At 41.8% G+C, this 19440-nt stretch overlaps 2 protein-coding genes across 3 annotated transcripts in view; one reads left to right on the forward strand and one right to left on the reverse strand.

Moving 5' to 3' along the window:
- LARS2 (leucyl-tRNA synthetase 2, mitochondrial) overlaps nt 1-19440 on the reverse strand; it is a 62936-nt gene that overhangs the window by 34991 nt on the left and 8505 nt on the right. For both annotated transcript variants that reach the window (XM_083705635.1, XM_083705636.1), the window contains exons 5-11: nt 19219-19279; nt 15934-16023; nt 13070-13213; nt 6051-6158; nt 5502-5661; nt 2502-2606; nt 397-512 (exon numbers count right to left, since the gene is read on the reverse strand). In XM_083705635.1, the coding sequence (XP_083561761.1) occupies nt 397-512; nt 2502-2606; nt 5502-5661; nt 6051-6158; nt 13070-13213; nt 15934-16023; nt 19219-19279 (784 nt within the window). The remainder of the gene's footprint in view (nt 1-396; nt 513-2501; nt 2607-5501; nt 5662-6050; nt 6159-13069; nt 13214-15933; nt 16024-19218; nt 19280-19440) is intronic.
- Nucleotides 4174-19440, forward strand: part of DPPA2 (developmental pluripotency associated 2) — a 32413-nt gene continuing 17146 nt past the window's right edge. The window contains exon 1 of the mRNA XM_083706076.1: nt 4174-4224. The gene's annotated coding sequence lies outside the window, so the exon portion shown is untranslated. The remainder of the gene's footprint in view (nt 4225-19440) is intronic.

Genomic DNA, 19440 nt, shown 5'->3' on the forward strand with positions numbered 1-19440 from the left:
ACTGGCTCAGTTCTTTCTCTGGTGCCAACTATAGGAAGCAGAATCCATGCAGTGCCAGAACCTATGTTCCTACACCCTGCAGAGTTTGGAAGTGCATTAGCCTTTGTAAATCAAGAAAATCTTTAATAAAGAAAAGAAAAGAAAAGAAAAGAAAAGAAAAGAAAAGAAAAGAAAAGAAAAGAAAGTGCATTAGCCTGAAGCATTTAAACCAAACCATGTATGTCTGCATCTATATTAATTTCACACTTTCATTTTCTGTTATGCACATTTTAAAAATTGCCTAACATGTAAAAATTAAGGATCTGGTTACATGTTTGTGTGTGAGTTTTAAAGTTGTCATTCGTTCCCATGGAGGAGTGGGAATGAGAAGGCAGAGACTCACAGGAGTGCACTAACCTCTCTGGAGTTGATTAGTCTCTCTGAACCATCCGGCAGCGTTTCAATTACTTCCTCAAATGACAGACCCAAATTCCTGGCAACTTCAGCATCATCTGGTTTAATGCAAGGGATTCCTTGGAAGGGAAAATGAAATGAAAGCGTTTCTTAAACAGATTTCAAATAAGACTCACACCTTTGGGGTTTTTAAATGAAAATGCAATCAAGCAGCTTTCTGATTCAGAGTTCAGGCAGCATTGCTAACTACCATATTTTTCCGTGTATAAGACTAGGTTTCCCCCCTAAAAGATAATGTCAAAAATTAGGGGGCGTCTTATACACAGATAGTGCCAAGGGTGGACTGGCGATTTGTTGTTGCCGCAAAAATAGGGGGCGTCTTATACATGAAAAATACGGTATATTCTTCTTGCATATACTTTCAGCCTCTTCAACCCATGTTTCTCTATTCCTTTCAGCCTACAAATCAACCTTCCAAATCAAAATGTATCTAAACTGACTCCCAATTCCTCTTCCATTAGAACAATATTCTCTGCATTCAACTCTATAGCCCTTGGCCGATTCAATTCAATACATATTGATAAGATGAATTTGTCATTGACATCTTGGCTCTATATTTTCCAAGATGGAACCTCTCTTTTCTCACCCTGGTTTTCATATTAGCCAGCACTGGAACTTTAAATTCCTGCAGCAAAATCAATCTCAATGTGTTCATTTGCAAGTTTTTCTCTTGCTGCAAAGCAAAGGCTAGGTCGAAAGAAGCGTGGTGACATTACTTCTGAGAGATGAAGGAAGGTGGGTTAGATGCATCTTTCTGACAACAGCTCCCCATGCTGTATGGCAAATATGCTTTGGAAAATGAGGGGAGCTTCAAAGACATTTGTGATACTGCAGGGGGCGGTGAGATGTATTTAAAAATGAAATAAAATCCAAAACCCACACCTCCTAGGGCAAAAACACTTCTGTGAGTTTTTGGATCTCAGTCATCAAAATCAAAATTAATGTTGATGTTTGGGTACTGATGAATTTAATTCTATTACTTTCCATTTTGAATATAACGTTTTAATTCATATGTTGGGGGGCTCTTACTGTCATTAGCCTTGGAAACTGCGGCCAAAAGTCAAGGATGATAGGAACCGCAGTCCAGAAACATCTGGATTATCACAGGTTTCCCCACACCCCTATTTTAACTAATGGCTCAAAGCTTCAAATTACATTCTTGTGTATGTCAAAAGCTGGAAAACAACAATAAATAGAGGGGAAAGGTTAACAAGTTTAGATGATTGTCGTTTAAAAATGGAAAAGCATTGTCTTACCATTTCACTGAAAAGAAATCAACTTGGAAGCTTATGAAATGAACTCAAGACACATACCAAGCTAATCTTTTATACAGGACACCAATTATATCAGATGGACGGCATACAGTGTTTCCCAAACTTAGCTCTCCAATTGTTTGTTGGACTACAACTCCCATGATCCCTTGCCAGCAGGAACAGTAGTCAGGGATGATGGGAGCTGTAGTCCAAAAACAGCTGGAGGCCCAAGTTTGGGTAATATTGCTCTGAATGATACAAAAACATGTGTCTCAAGTACTTTGGGTTGCCCGACTGAACGCTGGAGAACAGTCAGAACAACAGCCTTGCTCAATCAGACCAAAGGCTCTCTAGTCTAGCATCTCATTTCCCAGTGGCCAACTAGATTCGGCTGGGAAGCCCACCAGCAAGCCATGAGCACAATAGCCCTCTTGGTCTCTCTCCAGCAGGCGACATTTAGGGGCATGCCGAAACTCATTTTCCCCATGATAGCCTTATCTCCCATTGGTCTAATCCCTGTTAAAGGCATCCAAGTTGGTGGCTAATCTACATCTTGTGGTAGCAAGTTCTATAGCTGCAAACCTTCAAATCAGGAGCAGAGAAACAGGCAGGAGCAGCTGCATGGAAAATTTAAAGTCTATGACTGTTTACCAGCTTTGACTCTGGCAACCCTAGCAGTGCTTAATACATCAACCTTTATTTTCCCTTGCATGGATGCTTCTAGAAACCAGAGACAACCACTTTTACAATTTCAGCTGCGTAAGCCTTATTTTTCAATATGTTTCCTGTACTCACCTATTTTAGTATCGACAGAGCCTTCAAACTCAGATTTTGCGGAAATGATTACAGGAATCTCTTGACTGGTGAACAAGTTCAGAGCTGTCACTGAAGTAAGCGACTCTACAAAAAAAAGCAAAGATCATAAAAATAGGAACACTGTGCCAAGAGTGTTCACTTACTGCTAAGAGAGCCTGCTGCTCTCTTGTGTTACTAAAAACCTAATGAAGCAGCCCTTGGAAGATCCGGTTTTCGTCTGCTTGAATCAATAGCAATAATTCTGAATTTAATTAGTTTCTGATGGAAACAAAGCTTCTTGCACTTTTGAAAGATTTCTCTCACAATCTGAACCTCATGCTTCAATTATCCCACACCCTGGAAAAAATAATTACCATTCTCCAAGGATACATGAAATATTTGTGCAAGGAAATGAATATCTAAATAAAAGAAAAAAGAAAAAAAAGGTAAAGGGCAGCATATGTTTTGTCATTATACTGGAAAGCTTTCCCTCTTATGCCATTTTTGAAAGATTGTATCTTTTCGTTTTGCAGAATTGTCTGCCATTCTTTGGTTTAAACAGATCTCATTCTATGTTCAATCACTAGTTGGCATTTGCAATTTCTCTCTCAGGGAAATGCAATTCTGTGGTTTCTCACTAGGTGTTGCTATTCTATGCCCTTTTTACTTCTAAGTGATAAAAGGGTACTGTTCAATGCTCTATTCCAGCCAACAGGAGTGTGATGGCCATCTCCCAGTCTTCCTGGATCCAGTTGCCCTCTGGGGGGAGGGGGTGTACCCCTCTCTAAGCAAAATTCAAAGTGTAGGTGCTGACCTTTAAAGCCCTAAACGGCCCAGAATACCTGAAGGAGCATCTCCACCCCCATCATTCAGCCCGGACACGGAGGTCCAGCTCCGAGGGCCTTCTGGCGGTTCCGTCACTGCGAAAAGTGAGATTACAGGGAACCAGGTAGAGGGCTTTCTCGGTGGTGGCGCCCGCCCTGTGGAACGCCTTCCCATCAGATGTCAAGGAAACAAACAACTATCTGACTTTTAGAAGACATCTGAAGGTAGCCCTGCTTAGGGCAATTTTTAGTGTTTGCTGTTTTATTGTGATTTTAATTTTCTGTTGGGAGCCGCCCAGAGTGGCTGAGGAGGCGTGGCCAGATGGGCAGCGTATAAGTAATGAATGAATGAATGAATGAATGAATGAATTATTATTATTATTAATTACTGGGTCCACCCTTCCCTTTAATAAATTGCTGCCAAGAGATAAAGTGGACAAAAAAAACAACAACAACCCAGTGGTACCTTCTGTTAAGTACTTAATTCGTTCCAGAGGTCCGTTCTTAACCTGAAACTGTTCTTAACCTGAAGCACCACTTTAGCTAATGGGGCCTCCTGCTGCCGCCGCATGATTTCTGTTCTCATCTTGAAGCAAAGTTCTTAACCCAAGGTACTATTTCTTGATTAGCGGAGTCTGTAACCTGAAGCGCATGTAACCTGAAGCGTATGTAACCTGAGGTACCACTGTACTCAGAAGTAAGATTATCATAGGCTGAAGAAGACTATGCCCACCCTCCCTCTTCTTTCTCCAATACAGTAGTGCATAATTTTATACACTTTTAAGAAGAAGAAGAAAAAAGAGTTTGGATTTGATATCCGCTTTATCACCACCCGAAGGAATCTCAAAGCGGCTAACATTCTCCTTTCCCTTCCACCCCCACAACAAACACTCTGTGAGGTGAGTGGGGCTGAGAGACTTCAGAGAAGTGTGACTGGCCCAAGGTCACCCAGCAGCTGCATGTGGAGGAGGGGGAATCAAACCCGGTTCACCCGATTACGAGTCCACCGCTCTTAACCACTATACCACGCTGGCTCTGTGTCTTCTCTTTTAGCAAGTCTTTAAATGGGGAACAAAAACCTCACAGAGCTGGTTCTGGCTGCTTACTCTTCATCTTTTCTAGCCTTACAATGTACTTTTGACGATGGGGCAACTGCAAGTGTGCACAGCATTTCAAATTCACAAAAAGGCATTATTATACTAGCCATCTTATTTTCAAGCATTAAATTTGCATTTTGCATTTTTCGCTGCTGCCACACACTGCCTCATTGTACACTGAAAGGTGCTGCAAATCTGAAGTCAGGGATTCTTGGTTGTCAGACCTTACACTACGTGCCAATTTGCCAGAGGGGGCAAAAAGCCGCTAGCACGGTATCTGCTGCCCTTGGGCACCACCAAAGGAGCTACGTTCTTCAACAAATAAAACTTCAAATGGAGACTCCAGCATTAGAATTTGTCAAGAAGTGTGATTCCATTGAATTCAGACAATGGTCTCCTCTCCCGTCGCAAGTGTTAATTAACAGAGCAAAACTAGGATGACCGTATTGCTGTTTTGCTCCTGCTGCGAAAGGTCATTATGCTCAGTTTATATATATTTCAGCTTTATACTGAATTGGCCCAGAACTGTATGTCTTGTATGTAACGGCCATTTGATTTTGCTGTTTGCAAAGCTTTTCTCATGCATGCATGAGTGGGTGTGCATGTTTGTGCAAGCTAGTAACACACAGACACATACACACAAACCCCTGTCAACTGAAAATATACATATGCTGAAGTGGACTCTACAGGGGGAAAAACCCTCACACCACAGCAATTTCTTAATATTCAAGGTGTCACAATATTTTATTGTTTTCCTGTAAGGTAATCCTGTAGTTTGGTGGTTCAACAGTTTTCAGTTGCTACGAGGTACTAATCCAGTAAGGGCCTTGGATTCTAGTCTGGTTTCTCAGTCAAAGCAACTTATCTTTACAGAGAACATCAGGCTGCTGCCATATGTTTAAAAGGCATGCTGCAAGGTTTAAAAAATATTACATGTGAATTGTTTTGCACAAGCCTGACCATGTTAAGCTCCCCAAGCAACTGCCTAGCCTTAGTAAATCAAGCACTACCGAAAGAAAGAAAGAAAAAGAAAGAAAGAAAGAAAGAAAGAAAGAAAGAAAGAAAGAAGAAAGATTCACCTTTTCCTGGGACAAGCTCCTTCCGGAAGATTTCCTTTAAACAGCTATTTCCATGTAGCAGTCTATGATTAGGCAAGATATGTAAATGGGATGCGCCATAAATGGCTTCCGGAACGCATGCATAGGCTGATATCGTCTCTCCTGTAGGGTTATTATTAGTCTGACAAAAGACAGGGAAAGGGTTACTGCAATTTCCTCCAGAGCAACACGCACAATTTTCACTTGCAGGCCCCAGCTTGCATTTATGAATTAGTACAGACATTTTCCAGAATCAGTTCCAAAGGCCACAGTCCACATCTGAGAATATAATGGGGAATTTGGTCACAGCCAATCCAGCCATGTCTCTACATGCCCCACGCCAATGTCACTTATGGTATCAGGAAAATGTGTTCAGAGCAAAACAGCCGTGCAGACTAAAAGATCTCTAGCCTTCATTTGCACCCACACCCCACATGTAATTGCTAACATTTCTAGTTTTACTCCTAACAGTTTTCAGTCTCCTGCAGATTAGGGCACGAATATCTCATCACCAAGAAGGGACTTGCTCACCTTTAGCATGAACTCAAAATAGCATCCAACACAGTCTCCTAACCAATGAGCTTGCATTTCCTTTATTCCATACCACTTGGGGAGATCTGACAAACCATCGAGCAAAGCCTGCAACAAAAACAGAGAAAATGGTCGGCATTCAAACGTGGGTGGAAGATGTTTGCCCCATCCTGTCTCTGCTTCTTCCTCCACACATTCTCCACCTGACAGGAAGGAATATTCTCCCACTCCTTTTTTTTAAAGGGGGATTTGCTTTGTTTCCCCTGACTTATGACACCAAGAATTTGCATGGTATGCTATAAAGCAATCTGTGGTCCTAGAGTCTCATATGGCCTTCAGCCTAATTTCAAAAGCTGCCTGCAAACTATCAGTTCAGACCTGTGGTAGAAGTGATCTGTCTCTCCCATAGTAGCCTGTAGGGTGAGGAGAAAGAGGAAGAGACAGTAGAGGGTGGCAGGAAAAAAGGGGTCCATGTATTTTTTTGATCTGGCGCCACCCATAGTCAACGTGTGACCTCTGACAGATTATCTGTGACCCTCAACAGAAAAAAAGGTTGCCCAACCCTCGCTCTTCTCTATAGATGGCCATCCTATGTCTGAAGAGACTAAGCGCTTGCTCAAAAAAGTCTCCACAAATATGGAACACACCTGCCTTGCGCAGTTTTTAAAAAGGCAAAGCAGTTCAAACTCAAGCCCGTTAAATGAAAGGAATAAGCCAAGGATCAGGTAAATGAGTTGAGTCCTGTAGCCTTCAGTGAAACCATTGAAATAACATAGATATGTCCTGGGTCACTCAAATGCAGTACAGTGGTACCTCGGGTTAAGTACTTAATTCGTTCTGGAGGTCCATTCTTAACCTGAAACTGTTCTTAACCTGAAGCATCACTTTAGCTAATGGGGCCTCCCGCTGCTGCTGCACCCCAAAGTTTTTAATCCAAAGCAAAGTTCTTAACCCAAGGTAATATTTCTGGGTTAGCGGAGTCTGTAACCTGAAGCATATGTAACCTGAAGCGTATGTAACCTGAGATACCACTGTACATTTTCAGTGAGGAAACTGCATGAATACAGTCAGCAATACAAAAATAATAATAATCCCAGACACATCATATATTTAAACCGCACCCAGCCCCCAATAATCATGGGAACTGCAGTTTGTTAAGGGTGATGGGATTTGTTGCTCTGTGGTGTGAACTGCAATTCCCATGATTCCTTGGGGGAACAGGTGCATGTGCTTTAAATGTATGGTGTGCATAAAGGCACAAGGAATTTGAATAATGTCCTGACACTATTCAACATTAAACACATGATGAAAGAAGCAAAAGAAGAGCAAAATATATTGTCCAATACTTTTTGGTGCCTGGGGGATCCCTTTACAGCAGAGGCGGCCTCCATGTAGCCCCTCAAGATTGAGAGGACACCAATTCCCATAACCCGTGACCACTATAACAACTGTAAGGCTGTCATTGCCCTATAGCATTTAAAATGAAAAAAAAAACACCCCTCAAAAATAGACAATTGGCTGCTCTTTAATGCTAGCACCAAACTGGCCACTAAAGTCAGTCTGCACCTGGTTGACCGCTGGGGGTAAATTTAATGGAGTGGGCATGAAATCCAATCTTGTGGAAAGAAAAGAAGCAAAAATTGTACTTCGTGAGAGCTTAGTAAGCCCACACAAATCACTAAATAATATTCTAGCTAAATGACAGGAGCAGAGATTCAAAATATAAAGAAATGAGTCTGACGGAGAAATAAGGACGTAGCTAAAGGTTACAATGGAATTTAGCACACATTAAGAGCAAATCAACAGTAAGAAGTACTCGCATAATGTACCAAGAAAACAAAGGAAACAGCAAGTCATAATTTGTTCTCAGAAATGAAAACAATGAATGTCAGAGCAATCCACACCATCGGGCAGGGGTATGTAAAAGCAGAAGCCACAGCCAACACCAGGATTTTATGTGAAAAGGTGAGTCAAGAAGTCAGAACACTGCACAGACTACTCTGAGGCTAGGAGTGACCCATTCATTAAAAAGACAAGCCATGTTTTAAAATGGTGCTTCAAAATAATAATGGGTTCACAAGTTGGCTTAAAACATGCAGATTTAAAAAAAAAAAAAATTAAGGAAAGAGATGAGTTTATATTGCTCTGGGAACAGATTTCATGACTAGCTGCTGCAGTGCCAAACTGTAATCCGACAGGGAAGACACAAGAACTACCCACCCTGGAAGAATGGCAGATGAAAGTAATGGACTATATGGAATTGGCGGAAATGACTGGCAGGATCCGAGACTGGGAGAAGAGCTGGTGGAAGAGGATTGGAAGAAATTTAAAGACTATCTACAGAAACAGTGCAAAATTTATGAATGTTAAAAAGATGTTGGATCAAAAATAAGTGGTATTATTGACAAAGTTATAAAGAGTATGCAAAAATGAATTTATGGATGAAAACATTGGAGTTGTGATATGTTAAGATACAAAGCTAAAGATGATAAATGGAAAGAGGGTAAGGATTTGCTGATTTGATTATGTAAATGGGAATACAAAAAGGGGAGGTGTGAGGAGGTCAAGGAAATAAGGATATGAGTTTCAAAGTTAGAAAAAGAATAATGGTTTTTTTCTTTCTTCTTTTTATTTTTATCTATTTTTTGTGGTTTGTGTATTTTTCTGTTTTGTGCTTTTTCTTTTTTTGTTGTATTTTGTTAAAATTTCAATAAATATTTGTTAAAAAAAACAAAAAACAAAAAAACAAAAAACAAAATGTAATCAGACAGAATATAGAAATAACATTATCGCCCTTTTTCAAAATAGACGTTATGCCACATTAATGGTCCTGGTCCCCCCCCCCAAAAAGCATGTTTCTTGGCCTGGTAACAATCAGTGTGTCCATATACTACTTCCTTGCCGTTTCTACTGTCTCCTGTCCTCATGTGCCCAAGCTCTGGGAAAGTTTGCCTGGTTTCTTAAACCACAGTTTCCCAGGACATACAAGCCAGGAAATTTGGGTGTCATGGATCCCTTATGAGTCAGACAATTAAACCAGAATCCTGGTTTTGAGGGAGACCTTAAACCACAGTTCAGAAGTCACAGAAAACTGTGGCTTAAGACATCAGTGAGTTAAGGAGTGAAGGAGGAGTGTATAGGAACATTACTGGATGGTTAGTGGACTGATAGTTCACGATTCACTAGACTGTGATTATTTTCTCTGAACTGGGCCACAGGAAAAAATACCCAAAATTTAGAATGGCTGGAACTAGATAGGAAACCAATACTCCTATCTCAAGGAAGGATAGCAAGGAAGCAGCACTAGTGAAGAAGGCAATTGAGTTGAGGTTAACAAAATGCAGGTCAAAAAATGAGCTTGCGTTTAGCAAGATAGCACTGAGATGATGCCTCTTATTAGAATAAAAAAAAGCTCTGGAAATGAGCATTCTGAGGCCAAAGTAGATAGTATGGCGACAAATGCATCCAAAAATAAAAGCAACAATCTTACAGATTCTAATGCAAATATGTTAAGCAAATCAGGAAAAGGAAACAGTAACTCATAACAGAAAAATAAAGCAAAAACCTTTAAATCTTCATGTACAAAACAATTTAAAAGTTGGGGATTTTTCTGCCAACTTTTCAGATATGACAAGCGTATTTACATTAACAGTGGAGAAACGAGAAGTGCATTTACAACTGAGCGTTACAAAAAGAGGCAGCAGTAGAACAGGCCATGATTAAATTTATGAAGATGAGCATCCATTAAAGAGAATCCAGAAACACAAGAGGAAATTTTGATATTGTTTGGAAGTGGCAGTCAACAGCACCAGTTGCTAAGAGACAGAGAGATGAGGGAATTATAGAGCTGGGCAAATCTAGCAAAAGGATGACCTAGATTGAAAACAGATCTGAGATGTTGCAAAGAGAAAAGATTTGTGTCCAGAAGTGAATAGCTCAAATTCTATTCAGGATCTTTGCATTGTGAGAACCCACGTAAACAATATGAGCAGTAGAAGTGTATGGAAGAGAAAAATGTATCATTTATCAGAGAGATGAATACTAAAGATCCCCTTTCCTTAAACATCAGGTTGAAAAAAAGTTTTATCATAGTTAAAAACCCTGCTCTGAAAATAAGAATTTTAACACTATCATGGCATTATATATACAGCCTTAAAGCTTAACAGTAATCACATTAAATCAATTTCTTATGTCAATTGAAAAACTAATACAAGGCGAACATCAGAAAAATGACCACTCCAAACGCCATACAATATTTCTTTGTAAGACAGTAATGAAGTGAAGCTATCTGATAACCTAGAAAATTATTTTCTATCACCTTTTATATCACAGTCTGTAGCCTGACCTACAACCTGTAGCAGATGGTCTACGAAAGAGCTATGAGTCTGATTTTAACTGCGAGAGAAGAGGTGAACTATAAGTTTCATTCCACAAGATGGGGCTACCATATCATGGAGACAGTTACACCTGAGACTACAATTCCCATCATCCCTGACCACTGGTCCTGTTAGCAAGGGGTGATGGGAGTTGTAGTCCCAAAACATCTGGAGGGCCGAGTTTGCCTATGTCTATATCATTTAGTGTACTATAAAATCACCATCCCAAAGGGCTCTTCAGGAATTAGATCTTTTCCATTAGCCTCCCAGACTTGGACATTCATTCACATATTGATCCTCATTAACAGAGCAAAGTTGCTACAGATTTTCAACTCCCTATTTGATTTGCTGAATTAATGGCCTATACCTTGCCTAATTTCATGATGCAGGGGGCAAGGGGAAGGAGGAGGAATATGGTGGCAGAGAGTGAGAAAGAAAATGGGGTGATCCACCGATTTTCGGCTCTAGCTCTGCCCACCACTAGCATGCACCCCCCCCCCCAAAAAACCCAGAATACAGCTCTCAAGTGAAACACGTTCTCCATACCTGACAAACAGAGAAGAGAGTACTTGCTCATTCAAATTCAGAGCCACTCAGATCCTTGATTGCAACTTTCTGGTAAGTGAACTACTAGCAGCGAGTAGTAATGATGTGTTCCTCAACTTTAAACAACAGAGAGCTAGACAGAAATATGCACATTAACCCCCTCTCTCTTTCTCTCTCTCTCTCTCTGTGTCTGTGTATGTATGTAACTATAAAAGAAATTCCCCCATAGAGTTTGCAACAAAATAAGCCACTCTTAGATTTCAAGACAAAATGGGAGTATTTTCAATACAAATACTGTATAACCAAGCAGAAACCCGTGTGAAGTATGAGACTTTTCAAGGATTCTGCATACATTATTCTTGTAACTATGGAAACAAAATAATTACAGTCTTAAAATACATAATTAATATTAGACTCTTTTTTTTTATAAAAAAGCCTGAAAAATAAAATAAAAAAACACCCAAATCCAGTAAAAATTACACATCGTTAGCATAACTACTTGATCATAACTTATGTGGCTTTAGCAAAAGGTAGCAAAAATAAAATAACCAGTAAAGAGAAGCTTATGTCGACACAGAGCAGATACATATACACAAATAACTGAGCTGAATTCTCCGTAACATATAAAGACGATGAAAGCACCAAAGGCTGTAAGCCACGTGCTAAAGGCTTTCCTTGAACTTCATGCACTCGTGCCATTAACAAGATCTGTATAGCATTTTCAAGTGTTCAAAGAGCTTCACATGCAGTATCTTATTGAAATCTTTACAACAACCCTGTAATATAAATCAGGAAAAGGTTTCCTTAAGGCTCCCTAGTGAGTTCATGGCAGAATCGAGTTGCAAATTGGGGACTTTTGATTTGTAGCTGTCTCTTAGGCTAGTTGTTCCAGAGAAAAGGGCCACACACCTGCAGCCCATGGCTCTTACACTGACTAAACCACCCATATCCTAACTGTTAAAACAGCGGCGTAGCGTGGGTTGTCAGCACCCGGGGCAAGGCAAGTAATTTGCGCCCCCTAACCCCTAACCTGCCGCCGCTGCCAGCTTCTTCTTGCTGCTGCCTGGGCTGGGGTATTTACGGTAAGGTAGCCACGGCGGCGGCGGCAGGTCCGTGTCAGGTGATCTGAGGCGAGTTGCCGCTGGCGCTGCCGCCCAAATGACGCCGCTTGCCCGGAGGAGGAGGAGGGCAGAGAGGCGAGGAAAATGCAACATGGCCCAGCAGCTGCAGCAGCGGCGGCGGCAGCAGCGGCGGGGCTGTGAGGAGGGGCTGCCTGGCGCGCCCTCTGCGGCCCTGACGCGCAGGGACCGCGGCGAGCGCTGAGAGCCGCTGCCTGCCGGACGCCTTCAGCCCGGACACGCGCACAGCTCGTCGGTTCCGCGGGACATGGGGCTCTGCTACAGCCTGCGCCCGAGGCTCTTCAGCGACTCCGGAGGCGGCGAGCGCCCCCCCCGATGTTGCGCCCGGTGCGGCCGGCCCCCCCTGCACCCCCCACGCTACGCCACTGTGTTAAAATCACCGTAGAAAGCACTGGAGAGGCTGTAGAAGGAAGTAAAGTTGTGAAATGTTGACAGGGCTTATGGTACTCGCTCAGGAATTCTTACTCCAAAAATATTTTAAATTTTGTATTTGCAGTTTTACAAGTCATCTTCCCGATTTGTCACAGTGAGAGGGGGGGAAATACTGGCAAGAAAAATAGTTCTAAAAAGGTTCATGCATTACACATATTCAGTTTCTCTTTTTCACGCTCAGAAAGATGTTTTTGTCCAAATAGAACAAACCTGGGAGGAAAACGTTGGATTATACTAAAAGTTATGTTAGCGTGACCTGCCAGCTGAACACATTTACATCACAAGGTGTTCTTTAAAGGTGAAACAGGCCAAACTAAATGGTGCTGTAGTTACATTATAATGATGTAACTCTATCCATTTTTGTAGCAGCGCAGTTATAATGGCACTATAGTTATAATGACAGACACTTATCGACAGCAGGAAGAGAAAATGATCTTACATACCACCGAAACCTACAAGCCTGTTACAGATCGGGGAAAATACTTTGACGGGAGGGTCTCCTCTGCAAATTAATTTATACTCACACCTTTGCATAGGCAGATGTTTTAATGAACCACTGTTTGAGGTATTTCTTTTCCACTTTTGCTCCCGAACGCCACGAACAGCCATTTTCATCCACCTGTTCATTAGCAAGAACAGTCTGATCCACAGGGTCCCAATTAACCATTGCCTAAAAAGATGCCAGGAATCAAATTGAGAGGGAATTCTGCCATTAATAAGCATGTCAGTAAAATGCAGAGTTATTAGTGGGCTGTTGGGTACACAATACGCTTCATTATACACCTTTATACTCCAGGCGAAAACGTTCCTCTTTAACCAGGCTTTTGGCTGATCGACATCTGATGCCCTTTTAAATGTCTTTGTTTCTATTCACTGGATGAAGATACAGTAAGCTTGCAACTTACACGCATTTAACTCGTGCACATTCAGCTTTTACACACTTGGCAAAAACATAAATTAAATAAAAAATGTGCAGAAAGTGGGCAGGCATCGGGGGGGGGGGGAGAAGTTTGGCAATCCCACCTGCCACTGCACCAAATGTGTTTTCACTATATGCAATTTTGACTTTGGGCGCGATCCCCAGCGCATAAGTTGCAGGCTTACTGTATACAAATTAGTCACACAAATATACTGTATGGCAGCATGTTTTAAACTGCTTTGAGGTTTTATACATTCAGAAAATATACAAATTTTATGAAATAAAATTAATAAATAATTTTTAAGAAGAGAAGGTAAGTCATGTAGAAATAATTTGGTGGTTCAAGTGGCATTTCTATTGCTATATCTGATAACAGATAAATGAGGAGAGCCATATTTGAAGTTATTCCTACACAAATGATCTCACTGTTCACATTACCACTGTGAAGAAGGTATCATGGTGCTACTGTACAATGCACAGCCTTCTGTGCATTATCTGATGGCTGGCAGGATAATATAACAATATAAATTAAACCAACTCCAAATTAATGGGAAAGTATCATAGAAGAACAGAAGCACCTTTCATCTCTCCCGTAGCAGCAGCATCTTAACCTTTGCCTTCCAAGGGAAATTAAAGGTTACACGTATTATTAAAAGTACTGAACAGAGCATTGGTTTGGATCCATAGCCTTGTTTATGTGAGCTAAAGCTCTACTCAGACATGAGGAGTGTGGCTCACTGACGTTCTTTCCCCTACGCTGTTCCAGAGGGTGCCAGCAGATGGACATATACACAGAATACTGTGGTATTAAAATTATATCCTGAGACGAGAGGTATCTTACTGTTCTTAAAAAATTAATAAAAGGAATTGGACAAATTAAGCACTGGACAGCTTGCTAGCAAAACATTGTGGGGCTAAAACATTACTTTTTTTTACGCAGCGGAATAATCTGTCACGAATTGCATAGTATGATTTGATCAGTCACAGAGTTTACTAGCAGGCAGTCTAGACAGCAAACGCAATCCGCATGCTCTCAGAAGAAGTTACTTCTGTTCTACTCTTTTGAACGCTGCGGAGTTGAACTCTGCCTTTGAAAAGACCTTGCACGACTGATCCCGCACTCAAATTAAGTCAGTCTCTGCTTCACCACATCATCCTTTACACTCGCTTCTAAAACTCATTCCTTCACAGACTCTTCTCTTTATAGATGTGTGTATATAAAAAGAAGACATCCTATAAAGACAAGTCTTTTTGGTTGCCTCGCAATTAGATTCCTAGACAGACTGAAAAAATCCTGCCTTTGGCTTCTGCACCCACTACTGCTCAAGGGCTTATGAGATTGACCTGTTGCAAAGCCTCACTTCCACAGACTCCTATAACAGGAATGACTACATGTGCATGTCCTGCCGTGGGGAAAAAAATAATACCCAATTCTTTCCAGCATGTATCTGGCATATCTTCGCTTCCAAAACTAACATAGCTTTATATTAACAAAAACAAAAAAAAAGTCCCCCAATGATTTCAGCAATGGAAGAATATTGCTTTTTGAATGTAGGACCTCCTTTGGGACATTGAAGTCCATGGAGTGAAGGGATTCGTTTGCCAAATTAGAAAGTCTCCTACAGAAAAAAAAATTATCCCACAAAGCCCACACTAATATAGGTTACTATTACCGACACAGAACCAAACCAGGCACAGCAAGCTGGCTTCCCATTACTTTCTGGGTTTGACTACTGAAATGCATTATACATGAGGCTGCCTCTGAAGATGGTTCGAACGTTTCTGTTAGTTCAAGGACTGGCTAGTCAGATCATCTCTCATTAGCTTTCAAACAAGTTCACTGGCTGGCAGTCTGTTCCCAAGCTGATTCAAATTGCAGATGCTCACATTTAAAGGCTTGGGGACCCAGGAACTTGAAGGACCATCTATTCCCACTATATGTCTGCCAATGCCCTCCTCCAGATGCTCATCTTCCTTCAAAGCTGAGGCACCAGAAACCAGGAAGAAAGCTTTATTGATTGCAGTGCCCCTGCCTACTGGACACGCTAGCCTTCAAAATTCTGGTTAAATTGGTTTTCTGTGACAACTTATATTCTTGATTTTACTGTTGTGCTATTTTTATTTGCTTTATATTATTATTATTATTATTATTATTATTATTATTATTATTTTGTTTGTGTTTTATTTATTTGCAGATTGCATCATTAGCTGTTTTGGAAATAGTAATTCAGAAGAGTGGGGGTAGAAAAATTTATAGAAATCATCATCATCTTATGCAACATAGAACACCACAGGCACTCACTCTCTCTCTCTCTCTCTCTCTCTCTCTCACACACACACACACACACACACACAAACACAAACACACACAGTTTTCTACAGCTGTATGTCTGAAAGTCACCACACAAGCAATAATCACCCAAAGCTTTTAAAGGCATATCCATAATATAAAAAGACACAGTTCAACTTACTTCATTTTCATAGGCTAACCCCGCTTCATAAAGCTTAATAAAAAGATACTGTGTCCACTTATAGTACTCCGGCAAACAAGTGGTTATTTCCTGTAAACAGAATAAGAGCAATTGGTTCCTCAGAACAATAAGTGGTTCATTCAAAAGATGACCACCTGATTCAATATTCCATGTGCACTCTAATGAATACACAGCAGTCCTTTATATCACCCACTAAATCAAGGAAGCCATTTTAAGTAGATAGGGGAATCCATGACCACAATCTGTCAGAGTTTTAAGTGTGCCTAAACCCATACACTGTTGCTTCACAATTTGAGAGCAGGGGGCAATGTAAGTTTCTTGGCAGAGTCAGTAAAGCCTTTACAGCGTATTTATATTACTGGGCTCGATGTACAGTGGTACCTCGCAAGACGAAATTAATTTGTTCTGCGAGTTTTTTCGTCTTGCGAAGCACAGATTTTGGAAAAGCTTCAAAAATCACCAAAGTCTTCAAAAACCTCAAAAAAGGCTACCACACCGCGTGCTATGAGTTGCTCCTCGAAGTCAAGTCGCAACTGCACCCCCTGAATGCACGCTGGGTATTAACAGTTTTAAGAAAAAGGAAACAAACTTGCAAGACATTTTCGACTTGCGAAGCAAGCCCATAGGGAAATTCGTCTTGCGAAGCAACTCAAAAAACGAAAAACTCTTTCGTCTTGCGAGTTTTTCATCTTACGAGGCATTCGTCTTGCGAGGTACCACTGTATAGGGCTACGGCAGGCAGCACAGACACATTCTCTCAAGCTTGATGGGAGTAAGTGACAAGAGAGTACACTTTGGTTCGACATTCTTGAAGGCAAGAGCAGTGTGACAATGGAACCAGACAATGATGAGCCACCTGCTGGGAGAATGCACCAACTCTGGATTTCCTGCATAAAGCTGGTGATTGGACTAGAAGGTCTAGACGTCTCCCTCCAATTCGATGATTCTAAGTGGTTCATTCACTAACAGAGGAGACTGTTTCAGTAGGTGTGAATGCGGCACTTGCCCACCAACCTCAGCCTGTCATTAGCCAGCTTCCAACTGCCTGCTGTCTTTACTTACATTCAGTTCAAGGGGTTGGCACTGGCTGTCAGTCTCAGTGTTACCATCACAGAGCTCAGCAGGTATGAAATAGTTGGCTCTGCCTGCCATTGACTCTGGCTCCAACGACTGCTGGCCTCCGTGCCCTTCTGCTCTACAAGAACCAAGGGGCACCGGCCACCACTGCCTACTGAAGTGCAACTCTGATAGAGGCTTGATATCACTTGTGAGCAAAGCATAACAGCACAAACAGATTTCTAGGTTCAGGGAAGAGGAAACAAGTCGAGCTTCTCACCAGTGACACAGATGATCAGCTACCAAGTGATTCTCTGGCCATTTTTTATACTCTGCCTTTTGCCTCATGTGCTTATTTAGACTGCAAGCCTGACGGCAGGGCTCCCCCTTTGTTAATCTCATGCACTGTGCAAGGCACAGTGTGTAGGTCAGGGGTAGGCAAACCAAGACCCAGGGGCCGGATCTGGCCCAATTGCCTTCTAAATCCGGCCTGCAGACGGTCCAGGAATCAGCGTGTATCAGTAGAATACTGTACAGTGGTACCTCGGGTTAAGTACTTAATTTGTTCCGGAGGTCAGTTCTTAACCTGAAACTGTTCTTAACCTGAAGCACCACTTTAGCTAATGGGGCCTCCTGCTGCCGCTAGAGCCCGATTTCTGTTCTCATCCTTAAGCAAAGTTCTTAACCCGAGGTATTATTTCTGGGTTAGCAGAGTCTGTAACCTGAAGCGTATGTAACCTGAAGCGTATGTAACCCGAGGTACCACTGTATGTCCTTTTATTTAAAATGCATCTCTGGGTTATTTGTGGGGGCTGCCTGGTGTTTTTACATAAGTAGAATGTGTGCTTTTATTTAAAATGCATCTCTGGGTTATTTGTGGGGTATAGGAATTCGTTCTTTTTTTCTTCTTCAAAATATAGTCTGGCCCCCCACAAGGTTTGAGGGACAGTGGACCGGCCCCCTGCTGAAAAAGTTTGCTGACCCCTGGTGTAGGTTAAGAAATAATATTGTCATCATTATCACTCATTCTCTCCTAACCCTACAGTTCAGCCCCCTAGTTCTCATTCCCTGCTGCAATTCAGCCCCAGTACAAGCAACGAACAGCTGCATATTGCTTCTTTATTTTAGCCCTGCCCCCACCTCTCTCGCCTTCCTCCACTGCTTCTCCTGTGTTGAGACTGTAAGCTCCTTGCATCAGGGACCTGTCCGTTTGTGCCCTACAGAGGGTCATGCACATTGATGGCGCTTCGTGTAACAAATAATCACATCGTAAGTCATAAAGCATGTCATAACTCCTCAGCTAGCGAGGGGATGTCAGCGCTGAGTTTCTATTTTTGTCCACTGGTGAGTGGGTGGGTGTATTGTTCTGTTTATTGTTAGCATGCTGACAATATTTTCCACCATTATTATGTGGGGGTCGCTTTGTGTGTGTGTTTTAAAATGTACAGAATATTAATGTGTTACACAATTCCTGCCCTCGTCTATGGTATAATGCAATTATGTACATTTTTATCAACGTAAGTTACTTGGAGACAAGAAACTAATAGGTTTAAACTACAATAGTAAGTAAACTCATCCTAGAGAAGAACTTTCTTAAAACTGACTTCAAATTCATGCACGTTAACAATATGAAACACTTATAACACACACACTTCAATAATGCACAGACAATTACCGTATTTTCCGCTCTATAGGACGCACTTTTCCCCCGCCAAAAATTAAGGGGAAATGTTGGTGCGTCCTATGGAGCGAATGCAGGCTCCATGGCTTCAGCGATAGCAACGCAAAGCCTCCGAAGCCTGTGCTCCGGAGGGTTTGCATTGCTTTCGCTGAAGCCAGGAGAGTCTGGTCTTTGAGGCTGGCGGTGGGGGAAAACAGCGCTTCCCCCCACCGCCAGCCCCACAAGCTCGGTAGAAAAGCCCGCAGGAGCCACACGCTCTTTAAAGGGTGTGTGGCTCCTGTGGACTTTTGCGGGAGATGGGGGAATTCCCCCACCTCCTGCAATAGCAGGGAGAAGGTCTGTGAGAAGTGCACAGGCTGTGTGCAGCCTGTCCGCTGCTCCCAGAGCTGGGGGGCGGGGGGAATCATATTTTTTTCCTTGATTTCCCCCTCTGAAAACTAGGTGCGCCCTATGGTCAGGTGCGCCCTATAGAGCAAAAAATACAGCAAGTTTCATGAAGTATACATCTTAAAAGAAAAAAAGCTTACCCGATCCCAACTAAAATACAAGCCTAATGCTTCAAGCTGCTTTCGCATGTGCCGAATATTACTGAAAGACAAAATAAAATCCATATTTAAACAGAAAAGAATATTTCAGAGACAACTGCTCCCAAGCAAAGGCTCCTAAACTCCTCCAACTTGCTGGGTCAACTTAAACGGCCTCAGAGTTTCATCCACCATTCACTTTATAAAAATCCTTTGCCAGATTGC

The sequence above is a fragment of the Podarcis gaigeae genome, assembly GCF_964106915.1.
Source record: "Podarcis gaigeae genome assembly, chromosome: 12".
NCBI classification, from domain to species: domain Eukaryota; kingdom Metazoa; phylum Chordata; class Lepidosauria; order Squamata; family Lacertidae; genus Podarcis; species Podarcis gaigeae.